This window comes from Canis aureus, chromosome 7 (genome assembly GCF_053574225.1).
Source record: "Canis aureus isolate CA01 chromosome 7, VMU_Caureus_v.1.0, whole genome shotgun sequence".
Lineage (NCBI taxonomy): Eukaryota > Metazoa > Chordata > Mammalia > Carnivora > Canidae > Canis > Canis aureus.
In genome coordinates, this window is record NC_135617.1 from 35562086 (window position 1) to 35579713 (window position 17628).

The 17628-nt window shown below is 37.1% G+C and overlaps 1 protein-coding gene across 6 annotated transcripts in view; it reads left to right on the forward strand.

Moving 5' to 3' along the window:
- FILIP1 (filamin A interacting protein 1) overlaps positions 1-17628 on the forward strand; it is a 206588-nt gene that overhangs the window by 127748 nt on the left and 61212 nt on the right. For all 6 annotated transcript variants that reach the window (XM_077903343.1, XM_077903338.1, XM_077903339.1 and 3 more), the window contains exon 3: positions 11742-11915. In XM_077903343.1, the coding sequence (XP_077759469.1) occupies positions 11742-11915 (174 nt within the window). The remainder of the gene's footprint in view (positions 1-11741; positions 11916-17628) is intronic.

Consider the following 17628-nt stretch of genomic DNA (forward strand, 5'->3'; position numbering starts at 1 on the left):
TATTTGTTTCAGAGAGAGAGAGGGAGCACAAGCAGGGGGGAGGGGCAGAGAGAGAGAGAAAGAGAGAAGCAGACTCACTGCTGAGCAGGGAGCCTAATGTGGGACTCAGTCCCAGGACCCTGAGATCATGACTGAGCCAAAGACAGATGCTCAACTGACTGAGCCACCCAGGTGCCCTTCACATGAAATATTCTTGTTTAAAAATTTCTTGAATGTGTTCCATCTGTGATCCAATACAGTGAAAAAGCAAAGCAATTGTATGAGCAAATGTGATGGACTACATATTGTCTTTGAACAAGTAGATTTGGCATTTCAAACTGTGACATAGCACTAGAAGGCCAAATATTGCCCATAAAAAGCATTTGGCAAATCATACCTATTATAGAGGTTTTGTAGCTTTCTCAGGATCTCCTTTCTTCAAAAAAAGAATATTCCAAGTAGGAACTCTTACAGGAATTTTATTAAACATCAAAGGTGCCATTTTTTAAAATTATCATTTCTATTTTTTTGGTACTTATTTTTGTTTTATTTTCCAAAATCAGAGGGCTTGACTTTGGTTGCACCTTCATTTATAGGCAATGCCTGCTTTTTACATGAGTGCTAGTACAAGATGTGTTATTTAACATTCTTACTGATGCCAGGTTTTAAATAGAATACTCAGAAAAGTTTTAAAAAATGGTAAGTCATTTCTGCTGCAATATGATCTTTTGACATGGTGATGAAGGAACTGCAGACTCTAGAGTAAACAGTGCAGTCTAAATTCTTGAATTAGAAAGTTGCTCCTTCAAATTACATCAACAAATAAAGCAGAAGGCTCAGAAGCATGGGACCAGCCAACATGGGGTGGCCAGTTGCCTGTTAGGTTTGTGGCTTAGGAATAACAGATATTGTTATGAATGTGCAGTCACAGGATATTGAGAGGAATGGAGATGAGGAAAACTGCCTTAGTCTTTTTTTTTTTTTTTTAGATTTATTTATTTGAGAGAGAGAAAGAGAGCGAAGGCACACAAGCAGGAGGAGGGCAGAGTGAGAGGGAGAAGCAGGCTCCTCACTAAGCAGGGAACCTCATGCAGGACTCGATCCCAGGACCCCTGGATCATGACCTGAGCCAAAGATGGACAATTAACCACCTGAGCCACCCAGGCAACCCCTGCCTTAGTCTTTGACTTGCTGACTCAGTTTGTGGGAAGGATTTTGGTTATGCTACTCAGTAGATGCAGCTGTTCCACATCAGCCATTTACCTTTATGAGAAAAAGAAAAGAGGAAATTGCCTTTTGTTGGGCACCTATAGCACTCCAGGCACTACGTTAGGCACTTCACATATATTTCATTCTCATACAGACAGGGAAACTGAAGTTCAGAACTAACTGGCCAAGGGTCACATGGCTGTAGTAAACTGCAGAGCCACAATTTGTCTGTTTGGCTCCCGAAGGGTAGGATAATTAACATTTGCCAAGCACCTTCCTACATTAGCTCATATAGGATCTGTGACATAGCTACTGCTATGCCCATTTTATAGAAGAGAAAACTGAGCTCAGAGAATCTAACTCACTTGTTTCAAGTCACACTGGTAGTAGTGATAATGCATATTTCTAACTCAAGATTCCCAAGTGCATGCTCTTTCTACTACATCACTTCTCTTGAGTTGCAGTAAAAATAAGCATTACACTAGGGCTAAGTTTACATCAAGAACTCATTTAAAGAGAACGATGAAAAGCAAGTGAAAGAATGAAAGAACCATGTAACAATATACATTTTCAGTGCACCAGAATAACTTATATTTAGAATGACCACCTGAGTTCTTGAAAAGACATTGACTATGTTCCTTATATTCTTTTTAAGAGCAGAGGGGCTTTATAATTCACTTGAGGATGCTCCTATTCCCAAACCCTTAAAATAAAACAACTCTAGTGTTTAAAGTACTAACTCTTGATTACTTATAAAAGTAAATATCCAGTGCAGTGTAATGTTCCCTGTAGGTTCATAATGGCTGACATTTACTTGTATTTTTCTTCAAAAAACTAAACTCTAGTTCTAAGTTGGTCATGTGTGTTTTATAGACATAGAATTCACTGAAGTCAGAGGCTGAAATAAATATATCAAAAACCATACCAAATCTGAAGGAACTTTATGTTATGTGATTAAATAAACCCCCATATAAATTCTATCAGATGATGTAGTCTTATCTTGTTTGGTTGAAATATTTTCTCTTTTGAAAAAAGTCTTACTTATATTTCCCAGCCCTCACCAGACACAGGATAAAAATAAGATCAAAGAAACTAAGCTATCTTCTCCCTCTCCTGCCTCTGCCCCTACCTGCTCTGTGCAGATGCCAGATCCCCTTAAGTTCCTCCCATAATATGCTAGAAGTCCTCAGAGGATGACCCACACAGGTTCTGCATACTCCTCTGGGCTACCATTTGGCATTTGCCTTTTTGCCCTTGTTCCGACTCTGGCCCACTGTGCTAATGATAGCTCCCCCTGCAAGTGCCTGCTGAAAGCACAGCCAGCACTGCTGCATATGCCCCAAAGGCTTTCTCTTCTGTTTATGTCAGCTGATGTCTACTTGGAGACTGCTCAGACTGATGTCTACACTGAAAGCATGATGCAAAATATAGAGAGGGTGGCGCCTTCCTTCATCCTTACTACTGAAGCATGGTATCTTGAATTCTAATTTACCAATTCCTCTTAGTTTTATTTAGGTCTTTTACAGCAATCCCTCACCCTGAGACTCAGACATGGATCAAGGGGGTAGGCTAGAGGGGAGTCTGAGTGACAGACACTATGCTGCACTCAGACTCACCCTTCCCCTCTGACCCTGCTCCATTGTCCTTCAACCAATATGGTGCCCTTCCTCCCTTGGGATGAGTTCTTTCCCAGGAAGAGCCTTAATTCCTCATGCAAATTGCCCTATGGCAAGGCCACCCTGCCAGTCAATCCTCCAGACAGGATTACAACATTTTGCTCAAGCTTGAAAAATAACTTCTAGAGACCATCATAGAAAAAAGTAAGGAGGTGAACAAAATTTAACCTTATAGGCAGAATTGTACCAAAGATGTCTATTCAGAGATGTCTGGTACCACATCTAGTATAGATGCTTTATTTGTCCTAGGTCTCATCTAGCTGGTTTTTGTTGAGGGGATTAAATTTATGGAGCTAGATAAACAACCACAGTGAGAAAATAATCATGTTGTGCCTTAGCAATGGCTTCTCCCATATTTTAAGGAATTCAGATTTTCAACTTGTTCACAGAAAGCTGGACCCTATCTGCTGGACTTGATTATATATAGGGGTAGGGAGTTTAAAGGCTCTGCCCAAGGTCTTTATTAGCACAGAACAAAAAGCTTGTAGTCTTTTGGAATTTAAGAAATTATTAGCTGTAGCATCACAGCACTGCATGGGGGAACCTGTGACCTTATCTAATTTCTAATCCGGGACATAGCAGCTGGGGTACTATTAATATCTCAATGTGTGTAAAAAGAAAAAAGAAGAAAACCACATAAGTAGTGAAAATGTGTTTCAATCCATGGATGACTCTGACATACAGTTAACTAATCATAAGGAAAATATGACTGAACTTTTATAATTTATTACATGGAATTTTACTTTTTTCTCTAAAGTGGTATTCTCTAAATATAGAATTAGGAATGATTTTTCTTTTCTTATTCCAATTATTTCAGGGGGAAACAAGGTACTTTTAGTTTTTTAAACTTCTGGTAAAATATGTATAATGTGAAATTGACCATTTTAGCCATTTTTAAGTGTACAATTCATTGGTATTAAATGTATTCACCTTGTTATATACCATCACTATCCATCTCCAGTACAGAAACTCTATACTCCTTAAACAATAACTCTCTTTCCCTCTAACTCTGACAAGCAGCATTCTACCTTCTGTCTCTATGAATTTGACTATTCTAATACCTCATATAAATGGAATCATATAATATTTGTCCTTTTGTGACTGGCTTATTTCACTTTGCATAATGTCTTCAAGTTTCATCCATGTTGCAGCATGTGTCAGAATTTCCTTCATTTTAAAGGTTGAATAATACCACATTTTGCTTACCCAGTCACCTGTCAGTGGATACTTGGGTTGTTTACCTCTTGGCTATTGCCAATAATGCTGCTATGAACATGAGTGTCCCTGCTTTCAATTCTTTTGAATATGTACCCAGAAATGGAATTGCTGGGTCATATGGTAATCTACTTTTAATTTTTTGAGGAAACACCACAGTGTTTTCTATAGTGGGTAAAATATTTTACATTTTCATAAGCAGTGCACAATAGTTTAAATTTTTCCACATCAATGTCAGTATTTGTTATTTCCTGTGTTTTAGATGATAGCTATACTAATGGGTATGAAGTGGTGTCTGGCTGTGGTTTTGATTTGCATTTTCCTAATGACTAGTAACATGGAGCATATTTTCAAGTGCTTGGTAGCCATTTGTATATCTTCATTAGAGAGATATCCATTTAAGTCTTTTGTACAATTTTTTTTTAAGATTTTATTTATTTATTCATGAGAGACACACAGAGAGAGGCAGAGACATAGTCAGAGGGAGAAGCAGGTTCCCGCTGGCTGGAAGCCAGGATCACACCCTGAGCTGAAGGCAGCTCAACTGCTGAGCCACTCAGGCATCCCTTTTGTCCAATTTTTAATTTTTATTTTTTTGTTGTTGCATCGTAGGCATTCTTTGTATATTCTGGATATTAATCTCTTAATAGATAATCAGATATATTATTTGCAAATACTTTCTCCTATTCTGTGAGTTGCTTTTCATGCTGTTGATTGTGTTCTTTGAGACTGAAGTTTTAAATTTTGATGTAGTTCAACTGATTTATTTTTTCTGCTGTTGCCATGCTTTTGGTGTGTCACATGTAAGAAATCATTGTCAAATCCAATATCGTGGAGCTTTCCCCCTATAATTTCTTTTAAAACTTTTAGCTTCTCCATTTAGGTCTCTGATCATTTTGAATTGATCTTTGCATATGGTGTAAGATAATGGTCCAACCTCATTCTTTTACATATGAATATTCAGTTTCTCCAACATCAGTTTTTGAAAAAACTGTCCTTTCCCCCATTGAGTGGTATTGGCATTCTTATTGAAGATCATTTGACAATATATGTGGGGATTTTTTTGTGTGTTTCTGTTCTCTTCCACTGGTTTATATGTCTGTATTTATGTCAGTATCACACTGTTCTGATTACTGTAGCTCTCTAGTAAGTTTTGAAAACAGAAAATCTGGAACCTCCAACTTTGTTCTTTTTCAAGGTTGTTTTGGCTCTTTGGAGTCCTTTGAAATCCCTCTGCATTTTAGGATGTATTTTTCTATTTCTGCAAAAAAATATCATTGGGATTTTGAAAGATTTTATTTTTAAGAATTCAAGCTATTATGTTGATAATAACAGCAAATATTAACATGAAAATAGCATCTGCTTTTAACATTTTAATGAAATATTTCTTTTGGGTGATATTCAGCCTGACATGCTAGAAAGCAGTGATCCTTAATAAACATGGATATAGAGACTTTAAGGCACTATTGACCATATATTTATGTAAAGGAATTCCTCCAAAGAAACCAAAAGACATATTTTTAGCCCAATGGCCCTTTAAACTCGCCATGTTTGAGTCTTCTCCTTGTTGTTGTGTTACTAATCATGTTAACTTTAAATTCTAAAACTCAGGAGAAAAGATGGTTTTAATTTCTGTAGGAATAGCTAATATCATCATAAATTATGTAGCTTTTTTCCTTCCAATATATTTATGGTATTTGTATTTACCTAACAAGAGTAAATAGTGTAATTCAATTTGTATGAGATTTAAAGATAGTCCATTTCCTGTTGCAACATTCTGGTAGAATGTACTGGTTTTCCTTATTCCGTTTACATATTTTCTTTTTGCGATAAACTTAAGAAGAACAAAGTGACTCCAAAATTGTAGACACAAATGTCAGATCAAAGGGTAGAAGTTCACAAAATATAATTGTTTAGATCTTTTAAACAAGGCTAAGTAGTTAAGGTTGTTCTGAGATTTTCAGTGCCAGTTTATGCCTCTCTGACTTCACATCATTTAATTGGACTTTTCTTATTTAAACAAATATTTACTGAGTTCTTATCACATAAACAGGCATTCTTTTAGTAGACACCGTAGACACATCTTTGTCCTCAAAGCAGCTCACAGACTAAGAAAGAAAGACAAGTAAACTAATAAGTTACCTTATTTAAATAGATACAGAACATTGAATGGAATGCCAGAATAGGAAAGCAATAACGGAATGGGCATGCATTGGTCATCCAGGACCATATATTTTTTTAAAGATTTTATCTACCTATTCATGAGAGACACAGAGAGAGAGGCAGAGACATAGGCAGAGGAAGACATCATGAACCTACTAAAAGCTTTTTAATTGCTATGATAATAATCCTGGAAGGAATACAAATGTTGCCTATAAATCACTGCTATTTAAAGTAAATCAATCATTATTATTGTGGTGTCTGCTTAATCAATGGGTTAATGAAATGGCTATGTAATAACAATACATTTTTAAACTATTTTAAATATATGATATTATGATAATATATGATAATATATGATTCCCAGGGGAGCCTGATGCGGGACTCGATGCCAGGACCCTGGATCACACCCTGAGCCAAAGGCAGAAGCTCAACCACTGAGCCACCCAGGTGCCCCCTCACTGTAGTTTTGATTTACACTTTCCTGATGGTGAATGATGTGGAGCATCTTTTTATGTGTCTATTGGCCATCTGGATGTCTTCTTTGGAGAAATGTCTATTCATGTCTTCTGCCTATTTCTTAATTGGATTATTTGTTTTTGGTTGTTGAGGTGTATCAGTTTTTTGACTATCTTGGATACCAGACTTTTGTTGGATATATCATTTGCAAATATTTTCTCCCATTCAGTAGGTTGCCTTTTAGTTTTGTTAATTGTTTCCTTCAATGGGCAGAAGCTTTTCATTTTGATGTAGTCCCAATAGTTTCTTTTTGCTTTTGTTTCCCTTGCCTTAGAAGACCTATCTAGAAAGATGTTATTAGGACCAATGTCAGAGAAATTACTGCCTGTGTTCTTTTCTAGAATTTTTATGGTCTCAGGTCTCATGTATTATGTCTTTAATCCATTGTGAGTTTATTTTTGTGTATAAGAAAGTGACCCAGTCTTATTTTTTTACATATAGCTGTCCAGTTTTCCCACCACTGTTTGTTGAAGAGATTCTCTTGTTCCTATTGCCTATTCTTGCCTTCTTTATTGTAGACTAATTGATCATATAAGTATGGATTTATTTCTGGGTTCTCTACTCTGTTCCATTGATCTATGTGTCCAATTTGTGCCGTACCGTACTTTTTCAATTACTACATGTTTGTAGTCTATATTGAAGTTTGGGATTATGATCCCTCCAGTTTTGTTCTTCTTTTTCAAGATTGCTTTGGCTATTCTGAGTCTTTTGTGGTTCCATACAAATTTTAGAATTACTTGTTCTAGTTTTGTGAAAAATGCTGTTGGTATTTTAATAAGGACTGCATTTAAATCTGCAGATTTCTTTGAGTAGTATGGACATTTTAACAACATCTGTTCTACCAGTCCATGAGCATGGAATATCTTCCCATTTGCTTGGGTCATCTTCAATTTCTTCATCAATGTTTTATAGTTTTCAGGGTACAGGTCTTTCATTTCCTTGGTTGAGTTTATTCCTAGATCTTTTATTATTTTTGGTGCAATTACAAATGGGATTGTTTTCTCAATTTCTCTTTCTGCCACTCATTATTAGTATATAGAAATGGAACAGATTTATGAATATTGATTTTGTGTCCTGAATTCAATTTATCTATCCTATCTAGTAGTTTTTTTGTTGGAGTCTTTAGGGTTTTCTGTTTATAGCATCATGTCATCTACAAATAGTGAAAGTTGTACTTCTTCTTTACCAATTTGAATGCCCTTTTTTTTTTTCTTGTCCAATTGCTATGGCTAGGACTTCCAGTACTATGTTGAATAAAAGTAGTGAGAGTGGACATCTTGTTTTGTTCTGATCTTTTGGGTAAAGCTCTCAGTTTTTCCCCATTGAGTATGATTTTAGCTGTGGATTTGCAGAGATTTTAAATCACATGTCCTGGACTACACCAACATACCTGTTGATTCAAAATCTGTAGGTTTTTAACACAGTAAATGAATGATCTTCCACCATACAGACTTGATCATGTTACTGTCCTGCTGCTTAAAAATTCCAAGGCTTCTTACTATTCCATGAGAAAATGGAAACTTACCACCTGATTTATAAGGCTTTTCCTGAGTTGCCTATTATTTATCACTCTAGCCTCATGTTTTCCAGCCCATGCATCTACATCTGTTTGGCTTTTGCCTACAGTTTTTCCTTGGCCAAGAACACTCTTACCCTAGCTACCCTCTCTCTCTGACTCAAGTACTCACTGTGAGATTTTTGGGTCACATACTCTATGAAGCCTTTTCCTTGGCTTATATTCAAGTCACGTGTATTTTTAGATGAAGTTCTTAGCCCCCTGTATCTCCTCCCTCCTAAGGCTTATCATGTCAATACCTTTCAATTATTTGTTCATATCCTTCTAGACTGTAATCTCTGAGGATGTGATTATATCTCCAATACTGAGCACAATGCATTGCCCAAAGTAAATGTGCCCAAGTATTTATTAAGTGAATGATTCGATTTAACTCTTTTTTTGAACTATGCCACCTGTTGTGGCTCCACCTTTTCTGACTTTTATTCTGCTTACCCCCCCATTCCCCGCCCCCCCCCCCCCCCAGCAAAGCCCAGATACCCTCTGTTGACTTTATAAGATAATCACACACTCACCTGGGCTTTGCAAGTAGCTCTCTGCTGCCCCCATATGTTTTTAATCAGTTCCTTATGCAGCCAGTTGAAACAAACCCTTGCTCCATCTGGTGCAGTTACAGTTCTGCAGGGACATTTTTGTTCTTGGCTTCCATATGCCTCCCTTGGCACAAAGAGGAACTTGTAGGATGGAATAAAAGAATGTGACCCCTCTGTGTCTGTTTTTATACCCTAATCTCATATTTATTCTCCTTCATCATCAGAACTAAATAATTGAACAATATTATTTAATCTCTTCTTTCTCTGACCCCTTTCCCTTTTCTAGAGTCCTCCTCAAAGTATTCTTCCCTCTGGGTCCTTTTACATATATTTAAATACAGTGGTCTATTTAGCAGTGCTATAGCACCCTAAGAATTTAACTACTTGCTTCTCATAAAGCTTCTGTGTGAAAACAGTAATTTTTAAGGACAGGAATCTTCTTACCTTTTGTATTTCATTCTTTTATATAAAAATTAAGTTTTGGGGTACCTAGGTGGTGTAGTCAGTTAAGATTCTTGGTTTTGGCTCAGGTCATGATCTCAGAGTCCAGGATTAAGCCCTACAAAGGGCTCTGCACTCAGCATGGAGTCTGCTCAAGTTTCTCCCTCCCTCTTCATCTACCTCTGCCTCTCCCCTGTGCATGTTCTCTCTCCAATAAATAAATAAGTCTTAAAAAATAATAAGAAGTTTCTTGAAATGGAGATTAAGGTCATTTTATCCCCAAAATGTAGGATCTTATTTATATAGATTGAATCATATATTTAAAGTAGTTTAAAAATGTATTGTTATTACATAGCCATTTCATTAACCCATTGATTAAGCAGACACCACAATAATAATGATTGATTTACTGTATTAAACTACTTTAAATAGCAGTGATTTATAGGCAACATTTGTATTCCTTCCAGGATTATTATCATAGCAATTAAAAAGCTTTTAGTAGGTTCATGATGAATAGTGTGGTTCTGAATCTATAATGCAGTGTTATATCACCATAGCCTCTTTTTTCTTTGGTAATTAGTGTCTAGGGTAATTAAACTAAGAATGAAATGTGTGGTATATGTAGCATATCACAGTTTATACAACTCAAGCATAAGCACATTTTTAGAGAAAAAAGTTGTTTCATATCAGCAGGAACAAAAGAAACTGTTTTCTTCTAAGAGAATTAAGACAATTTTGTCACGAAGATAGATACCAACAATATTTACATGTTTTTAAACCGCGTAGGTTAAACTTTTAAACTGAAATAGCTACCTATTTACATTTCTAAAAGCTCCTTATTTATCTTATCTGCCTGAAAACCATTAACTAATGACAGACCTTATGTTCTTCAGTCTAGGGCCACTTTCCACAGAATGGAGTAATGCCTTGCACAAAGGTGCCTGGCAAAAGGGATAGATAGGAGTGAAATACAGTCCTTTCTTTCCTTGCTAGGTCAGCTGCTACTCTGATTCAGGCTATATCTCCCAGAGGAAGTGGGCACCTTTTTCTAAACTGCATGAAGATATTGTACAGGATAGCCTGGTACTATATCTATGCTTATGTTCTTTCTGCATGGAAACACAGATGCCTTTCCATTAAATTATTTTCTGACTTTAACATTCTTGCCAATTCTGAACTACTAGTTTCTTCAAAATTAATACTTTCCATTTTTTGTCTTGAAATGAGCACATACAAATGTGGCAGAGACAACATGGGAAAAATCTGCAAATTCCAGTCTATTGATGTTTCCATAATAAATTAGTCTTTAGCCATCTTGAATTAGATTAATTTGGAGACAATGAAAGAGCAATAAAAGTGGGAAACCTTAAGAAAGACGAACTTTATAATGGTCCTGTCTTAGGGCTAACTAGTTAGCTCCCTTGTTTAGAATAACATGATAATGAGCCAGGTTTATGATTTCAAACCCATAGTTAGTATAACACAGGGAAAAACTCTATTGTATTGCCATAGGCTGAAACTCTTGCCCAGAAGTTTGTTCTTTGGTATACGTTCGCATGAAGTCAGGATACTTTATACCCATCACCATTACTGGAAAAACAAGTCTATAACCATCTGGGAGTACATTTAGCAAATGTCAGCTCCATCATAACTAGAAAATTCATCACTACTAACCAGCAGAAAATACATCCAGATGTATTTGCATTATGTGATGAGATCCATAGTCAATTTGATATAAAACCTATAATCATGTGGTTTTCTCAAGAGCTCGACAGGGTGCTGAAGTTTTGCTGAGAAACCAAAACAACAGCCCTGACCCTACCAACTTGACTCATGTGGTTGGTAGTCTGGATGTTATAGGAGTTAAATTTCACCTCTGGTGTGAATACCTTAGACTGAAAAGGCCAGTCCAGCACCATGTGAGTTCCTATCCATGTGTTTTTGTACAAAATGAATCACTTGATGAGAAACAGGAACTCACTAATAAAAGCTGTTTTTGTTAATTACACATAGAGTTATAACTAGAATGGGGAGAGCAGGGTGTTATTTTAAACCAATTTGAATACTACATTGAGAGCATAAATAGAAAACTAAAAAACTTTAAATTGTCCTTGACCCCATGTGCACTGAAATGGGGTAAGTATCCCAGGTGCTCTTGATTAAAAGCACTCAGAATCTCTTCTACTTAGATAAAGCAATTTTTATGTAGTTAATATTAGCACAAATCCTTTTTCTGCTTGCCTGCTTCCTAGCAACCTGAAGCAGACTATCTGCTTGCCAATTTGCTTTTGATAAAAAATAAGAACAAAATACCCAGTGAATTTGCCAATAGCCCCGAAGAGATGGGGATGTGTTCAATAAGCTTTATGTTGATTTTGTGAGTCTGGTATGTGATTTATGTTGTCAACTGTCTGACCTTGCTGCACTCTACCACAGGCCAGGGAAGATGTGATCCACATGCTGAAGACAGAGAAAACCAAGCCTGAGGTTCTAGAGGCTCATTACGGGTCTGCAGAGCCAGAGAAAGTGCTGCGAGTCCTGCACCGAGATGCCATCCTAGCCCAAGAGAAGTCTATAGGAGAAGATGTCTATGAGAAACCAATTTCAGAGGTAAAAATACCACATCAACAAGTTTCCCTATTTAAGGGTACCTCAGAGTGATGGCTTCACATTCTTCCATTCTACATGCTTTAACATTCTTTCAAAGGCAAAATTTTTATGATACACTAGTATAGAATTAAAGTGTAATTAAATAATTCATGAATTATAGTGGATACATTTCAATGATAAGAATTTTAGAAGCATTTCCTTAAATATACTTAAAGCCTGAACCATACTTCTCATGTGATTATGCTAGTTATAAGCTCTTGCAGTCTTGTTATTCTTTTATTTCTCTAAGAGATGATATGTGTAAAAAATTTGAAGTGCTTATCAGTTTTGGCATTGAGTTGTCAGGAGCATTATCAAATTGATAACCTAAATTTAAGTTGATTATTGATATTATATTGATGGAAATTTTATTATTGATATTTATAAAGGTACTGTGTTTTAGTATCTTATAGACTCGGTCATAATTAAAATGGTGTCACGTGAGTAACTACAATGCAATGGCTGAGGTAAAATACCAATGGAATACTTAGGGCAATTCTTTAAGATGAAAGGAAATCTAATAGGGCTATATTTAATCATTTTTATATAAGATTGTATTAGGAACTATTTACTATCATTATTAATTTCCCAGGATACTACATGTTATTTTTTTTTTTTTTCTACATGTTAAAAGTATTCTCACTTTGTAATAGAAGTTTGAGGCTGATTTAGGGAAACAATTGCTAGATCTACCATACTCACTTCAGAATTTATGTAAAAAAATTCAGAGATGTGAAATTAGTACCATAAATGAAAAAAAGAACACAGAAATGAAAACTCTGAAGCAATTTATTGTAATGTAACTTTTATCTTATGTCAAGCCTTTGTAGATCAGTTTGACAGATCTCAGATAAGATCTGCTTTAGATGATATTCACAACAGATTGATGGTCCTGTAATTACCTAATTTCTACAAAAAGGTTAAGCTTGAGCTCTTGTTTTCACCTTTGTCGTCTAAAATGTTAAGAGATGATTTATGAGGTGATGCAGTCAACTGGCTGGATCCACCTTCGTGTCTGGAGAGTCTTGGTTACCAGCTAGCTGCATATGGCTTTGGGCGGGTCACTTCAGCTCTCTAAGCTTATTTCCTTATCTGTTAGGTGGGAGTAATCACAGTGTGTATCTCCTAAACTTGTTGTGAGGATTATATGAAGCAATGCCTGTAAGGCTCTTAACACAGTGTCTGGTAAATCCCACATCCTCAATAAGTATTAGCCATTAGCATTTGCTGGGATTTGAGCGTGATATTTGCTCACACCTTTAACTAGTGTCAAACTTGGAGGGGTTGAAGGAGTAAAAGACATAACAAGGTCAAAATATTCATTAAATATTATTATGATAATCACCCAGATTGGTGAACTCAGTTTGGATAATTGATATCATTTAGATTTTCCTAATTCTTTTCTCCTAAGTTAGAGCTTGGGGTGACACCTCAAAGGAGAGATAGGTCTGAAAGCACACACACTTACCCAAAAGCACTGCTTCTAACCCTCTGAGTTTTATGGAAAGTACACACAGAAAAGTGTTTCTGACCTACCTTCAGAAGGTAGGCCTAACCCAAGTGTTCCTATCTCATGAACAGAGGAGTGGAGCAGAAAACACCCAACCTGTGGGTGGTCTTTTTAGAACTGGCTTAGCTAGGCATGCTTTTTGGTTTCTTTCTCTCCTCAACTCACAATCTGAAGAGTTATCCCTCACTTGGGAAGGAGTGAGTGAGGAGGTAGAGAGAAGGACAGAAGCTACTTTTCCCAATATTGACAAAAAGTGAGGTCCTGCTTTGTGGAAGAAATAGAATGCTAGAAGGAGAAAAGATTTATCTTCTACCATATTAGGATTGGGATTAGACACATTTGTGTCTACCATATTAGACACAAATTTTGTGTCTCCTGATCCTTTGGACTTAATAATCAAGTTGTCATTAAGCAGGAGCCAGAATCCTTCTTCCAACCTCATGAGAAATGATCCCAATACAATCACAATACAATTAGCCTCCTGGGACCATGAGTGGATAATCTAACTCTTGTTCTTAGATGCCATGCTGCATGCACCTCAAGCCCAAAAATCACTGCTTATTTTAATTTCCATACCAAATTAGGACCAATGAAGTTATCCAATAGAACTCACCAGAGGTTAAGCAATGAACCCCATGTGGTGGACTCCCTGCCTTTCCAAAATCTGGGGAAAAATCAAGCAGCATATATTAAATCCCCCTGAGCTTCTTTATGAATTAAAGTCCAGTTTATCAAAGTTCAAAATTCTTATGCAAAATTCCTAAGAAATCAAGGTTTCAGTTTCTTTCCTTCCCAGTTCTTATTCTACTTAGCCTTAGCCAGAGGGACCTTAATCTTAAGCATTTTCAAAGTTTAACTACTACATCCTAAAGTCCCCCTGACCCCCTTTTATCAAAGAGTCTAAAGAATTATTAGAACACATGCAATTATCATGATACCAACCTCACATGCCTAAATATTAAAAATACAAGAAAATCTTTGGTTCCACAGTCAATTTATCTCAAGCAAAATGACCCAATATAGTCCACGCCCATGTTACTCTTAGCAAGATGATGATCTCATTTAATTTTCCTTCTACCTCTGTTCAAGTGGGAGCTGTATTTCTAAAGTAGTAGGTTCCCATTTCACTTTCACCATTCATTAATAAAAGCAACCATTCCTCTATGGTTGAACCACAGTTTGGATCCTAAAAACCAAAAGTCATGGACACAGTGTACAGGATTAATGAATCTACAGAGCCCATAGTTATGGAGATGGTCTTCAGAGCCTCTAGACAAGCCACATAGATCCAAGAAAGAGGTTAGCCCACCTAAGTTCTCTCCTGGAAGCTCTATGTAGTTCCAAACAAAATAACAAGAAAAAGAGTATCATACAGCTGATTTCTTGCTACCTATGTTGGTTTTTACATCTAAAATTTAAAATTGAAAGCTAAATCCTCACACTCTAATACTTTATTGCTAAAGAGGAATTTGTGACCTCTGCAGTCACAAGTCTGGGTCTGCAGTTTAGTGTGAAAAACAGTGGCATGCCAGTGTAGCAGCATCCTTTCAGTGCATTAAGAGAGAAAAGACTGTTTTCCTGATTATGTGATCAGTGCTGGGGTCAAGCTGTACTAGTGTAGTTGAGGGGAACATTGCTTACTGAGACCCCAGCAACTGCTCCAGTGAGCCAGCCTCAGGACTGTAGCTGCTGAGAACAAACCAGTCCCAAAGCCCCACATGGACAGGACGTACTAAAGCTAAGGTCTCCCTTCTCCATGGGCTCCCTTAGAATACTCACTATCAACATAAGCTGTATTTCTCCAGATGCCCTCACAGTGTCTATTTTTCTGAGTATCTTAGCTACTCTATGAATAATGTCCCCATCTTTCTCTCCAGCGTTCTTCAAAGAGATTGAGGGGTAACTACAGGAGTTGGATAGATGAGTTAAATAATTAGTTTTATTATTGATCTGAATAGATAGATGAATACCACCGGGCTTTCTATTGCTTTCCCTTCTAGACTTTGGAGAAACCACTTGAGGGGAGTTTGGGCCTTCAGAGCACAATGGACCATTTTATGGCAGGCAGAGCAAAAACTAAGAAATGAAAATGCTGAGCTGCTTATTAGTTCCCTATCCCAAATACAACTATCTTTTTTTTTCTCCTTTCCCTTGTTTTGCTTCTTAAATTCTACATATGAGTGAAATCATATGGTCTTTGTCTTTCTCTGACTGACTTATTTCACTTACCATTTTATTCTTTAGCTCTCTCCACATTGTTGCAAATGGCAAGATTTCATTCTTTTTGATGACTGAGTAATATTCCTTTGTATGTATATACCATATCTTTATCCATTCATTAGTTGATGGACACTTGGGCTCTTTCCATAGTTTGGCTATTGTTGATAATGCTGCTATAAACATTGGGATGCATGTGCTCCTTCAAATCAGTATTTGCATGTGCTTTGGGTCAATACCTAGTACTGCAATTGCTGGGTTACAACTTTCAAATAAGTCACCACTCCTTCCTTAGGGAAGAATGGGGGAGGGTATGAAGAAGCAGGCAGGAATCCCTGGGTGGCGCAGCGGTTTGGCGCCTGCCTTTGGCCCGGGGCGCGATCCTGGAGACCCGGGATCGAATCCCACGTCGGGCTCCCTGCATGGAGCCTGCTTCTCTCTCTGCCTGTGTCTCTGCCTTTCTGTCTCTCTCTGTGAGACTATCATGAATAAATAAATAAAATCTTAAAAAAAAAAAAAAAAAGAAGCAGGCAGAAGCTACTCTTTCAAATACTTTCAAAAAGAAAGTGGGTCCTACTTCATTCATGATAAAGTAGAAAGGATCAAAAAAGGGAAAGAGTTGCTCTTTCTACATTGATGATGATGATGATATTTTAGAAATACTTGACAAATTCTATAATATATGATGAAAATCACATAGTAGGAAGATGGAAAAGTTCCTGGAGAGAATATTTTATAATAGGAAGATATTCCCATGAAGGAAATCTTTTGTACAAACTGTCCCTTTAAGATTATAGAAATTTATCAGAACACATAAAAGTACAATTTGTCAATTCCTAATGGTATCAAATATTATTAGCCACCAATTAACCTGGTGTTCTCTACCAGTCTGTCTGGTCACCAGCTCTTACACAAAGGGATGGAGATCTGGTCAGAAATGCTGAGGATTATGTGGGTGATGGTATCTCTTTTATTTGGGGCCTCCATTCACAATGGAGATCCCATACAACTACAGAGGGAACCTCAGATCATCCATCTGACTAAGGGACAAATATGGAGAACCAGGGGAAAAACTCTGATGCTGATACCACATGGAATTACTGTGTTAGATTTCAGGGAATAGGTTGTGGATTGAGAATGAATTTTAAATATGTCCGTTTCAACTAAAACAAGGTTCTCAAGGGGTGATGGTAGAGGTGATTTGCCCTCCAAGGGACATTTGGCAGCGTCTGATAATAGGTTTGTCACAGTTGAAGGTGGTACCACTGGCACCTATGGGGCAAAGGCCAAGGATGCTACTATATACCTTCCAGTACACAAAATAGCCACTCAAAATAAAGAATTATTTGGCCTGAAATGTCAATAGTACTGAAGTTGAGAAACCCTAAACTATAGTTTGAAGAGGAGAGTAGGATGGGGAACTGTCAATATTGCAAGATTTGGTCCAATTTAACAAACATTTACTGAACACTTACTTTGTTCCAGGTTCTGTGCTTGGCAGTAGGAACTAAACACATAATCAAGGCACCCCTTAAAGATCTTAGAACCTGGCCAGAGAGATACCACAAAAAGTCCTGTAATAGGAGCAACTGAGTGGCTCAGTCGGTTAAGCATCAGACTCCTGATTTTGGGCTCAGGTCATGATCTCTGGGTTGTGAGACCCAGACCTGTGACAGTCTTCACACTCAGCAGGGAGACTGCTTGACATTCCCCTCCTCTCCCCACCCACTCCCCACCCCCACTGCCGGGCTCATGCTCACATGCTCTCATAAATAAATAGATCGATAGATAGATAGATAGATAGATAGATAGATAAATATTTTTTAAAGGTCCTGTAATAATATTTGACAGCATCTCTTTTAGTCTGAGATACACGTTCCCTGTTAAGCTCTGAAATCCCCCTAAAACTTAGCATATCTTGAAGAGAGAGGACTGTAGATCCCTCCT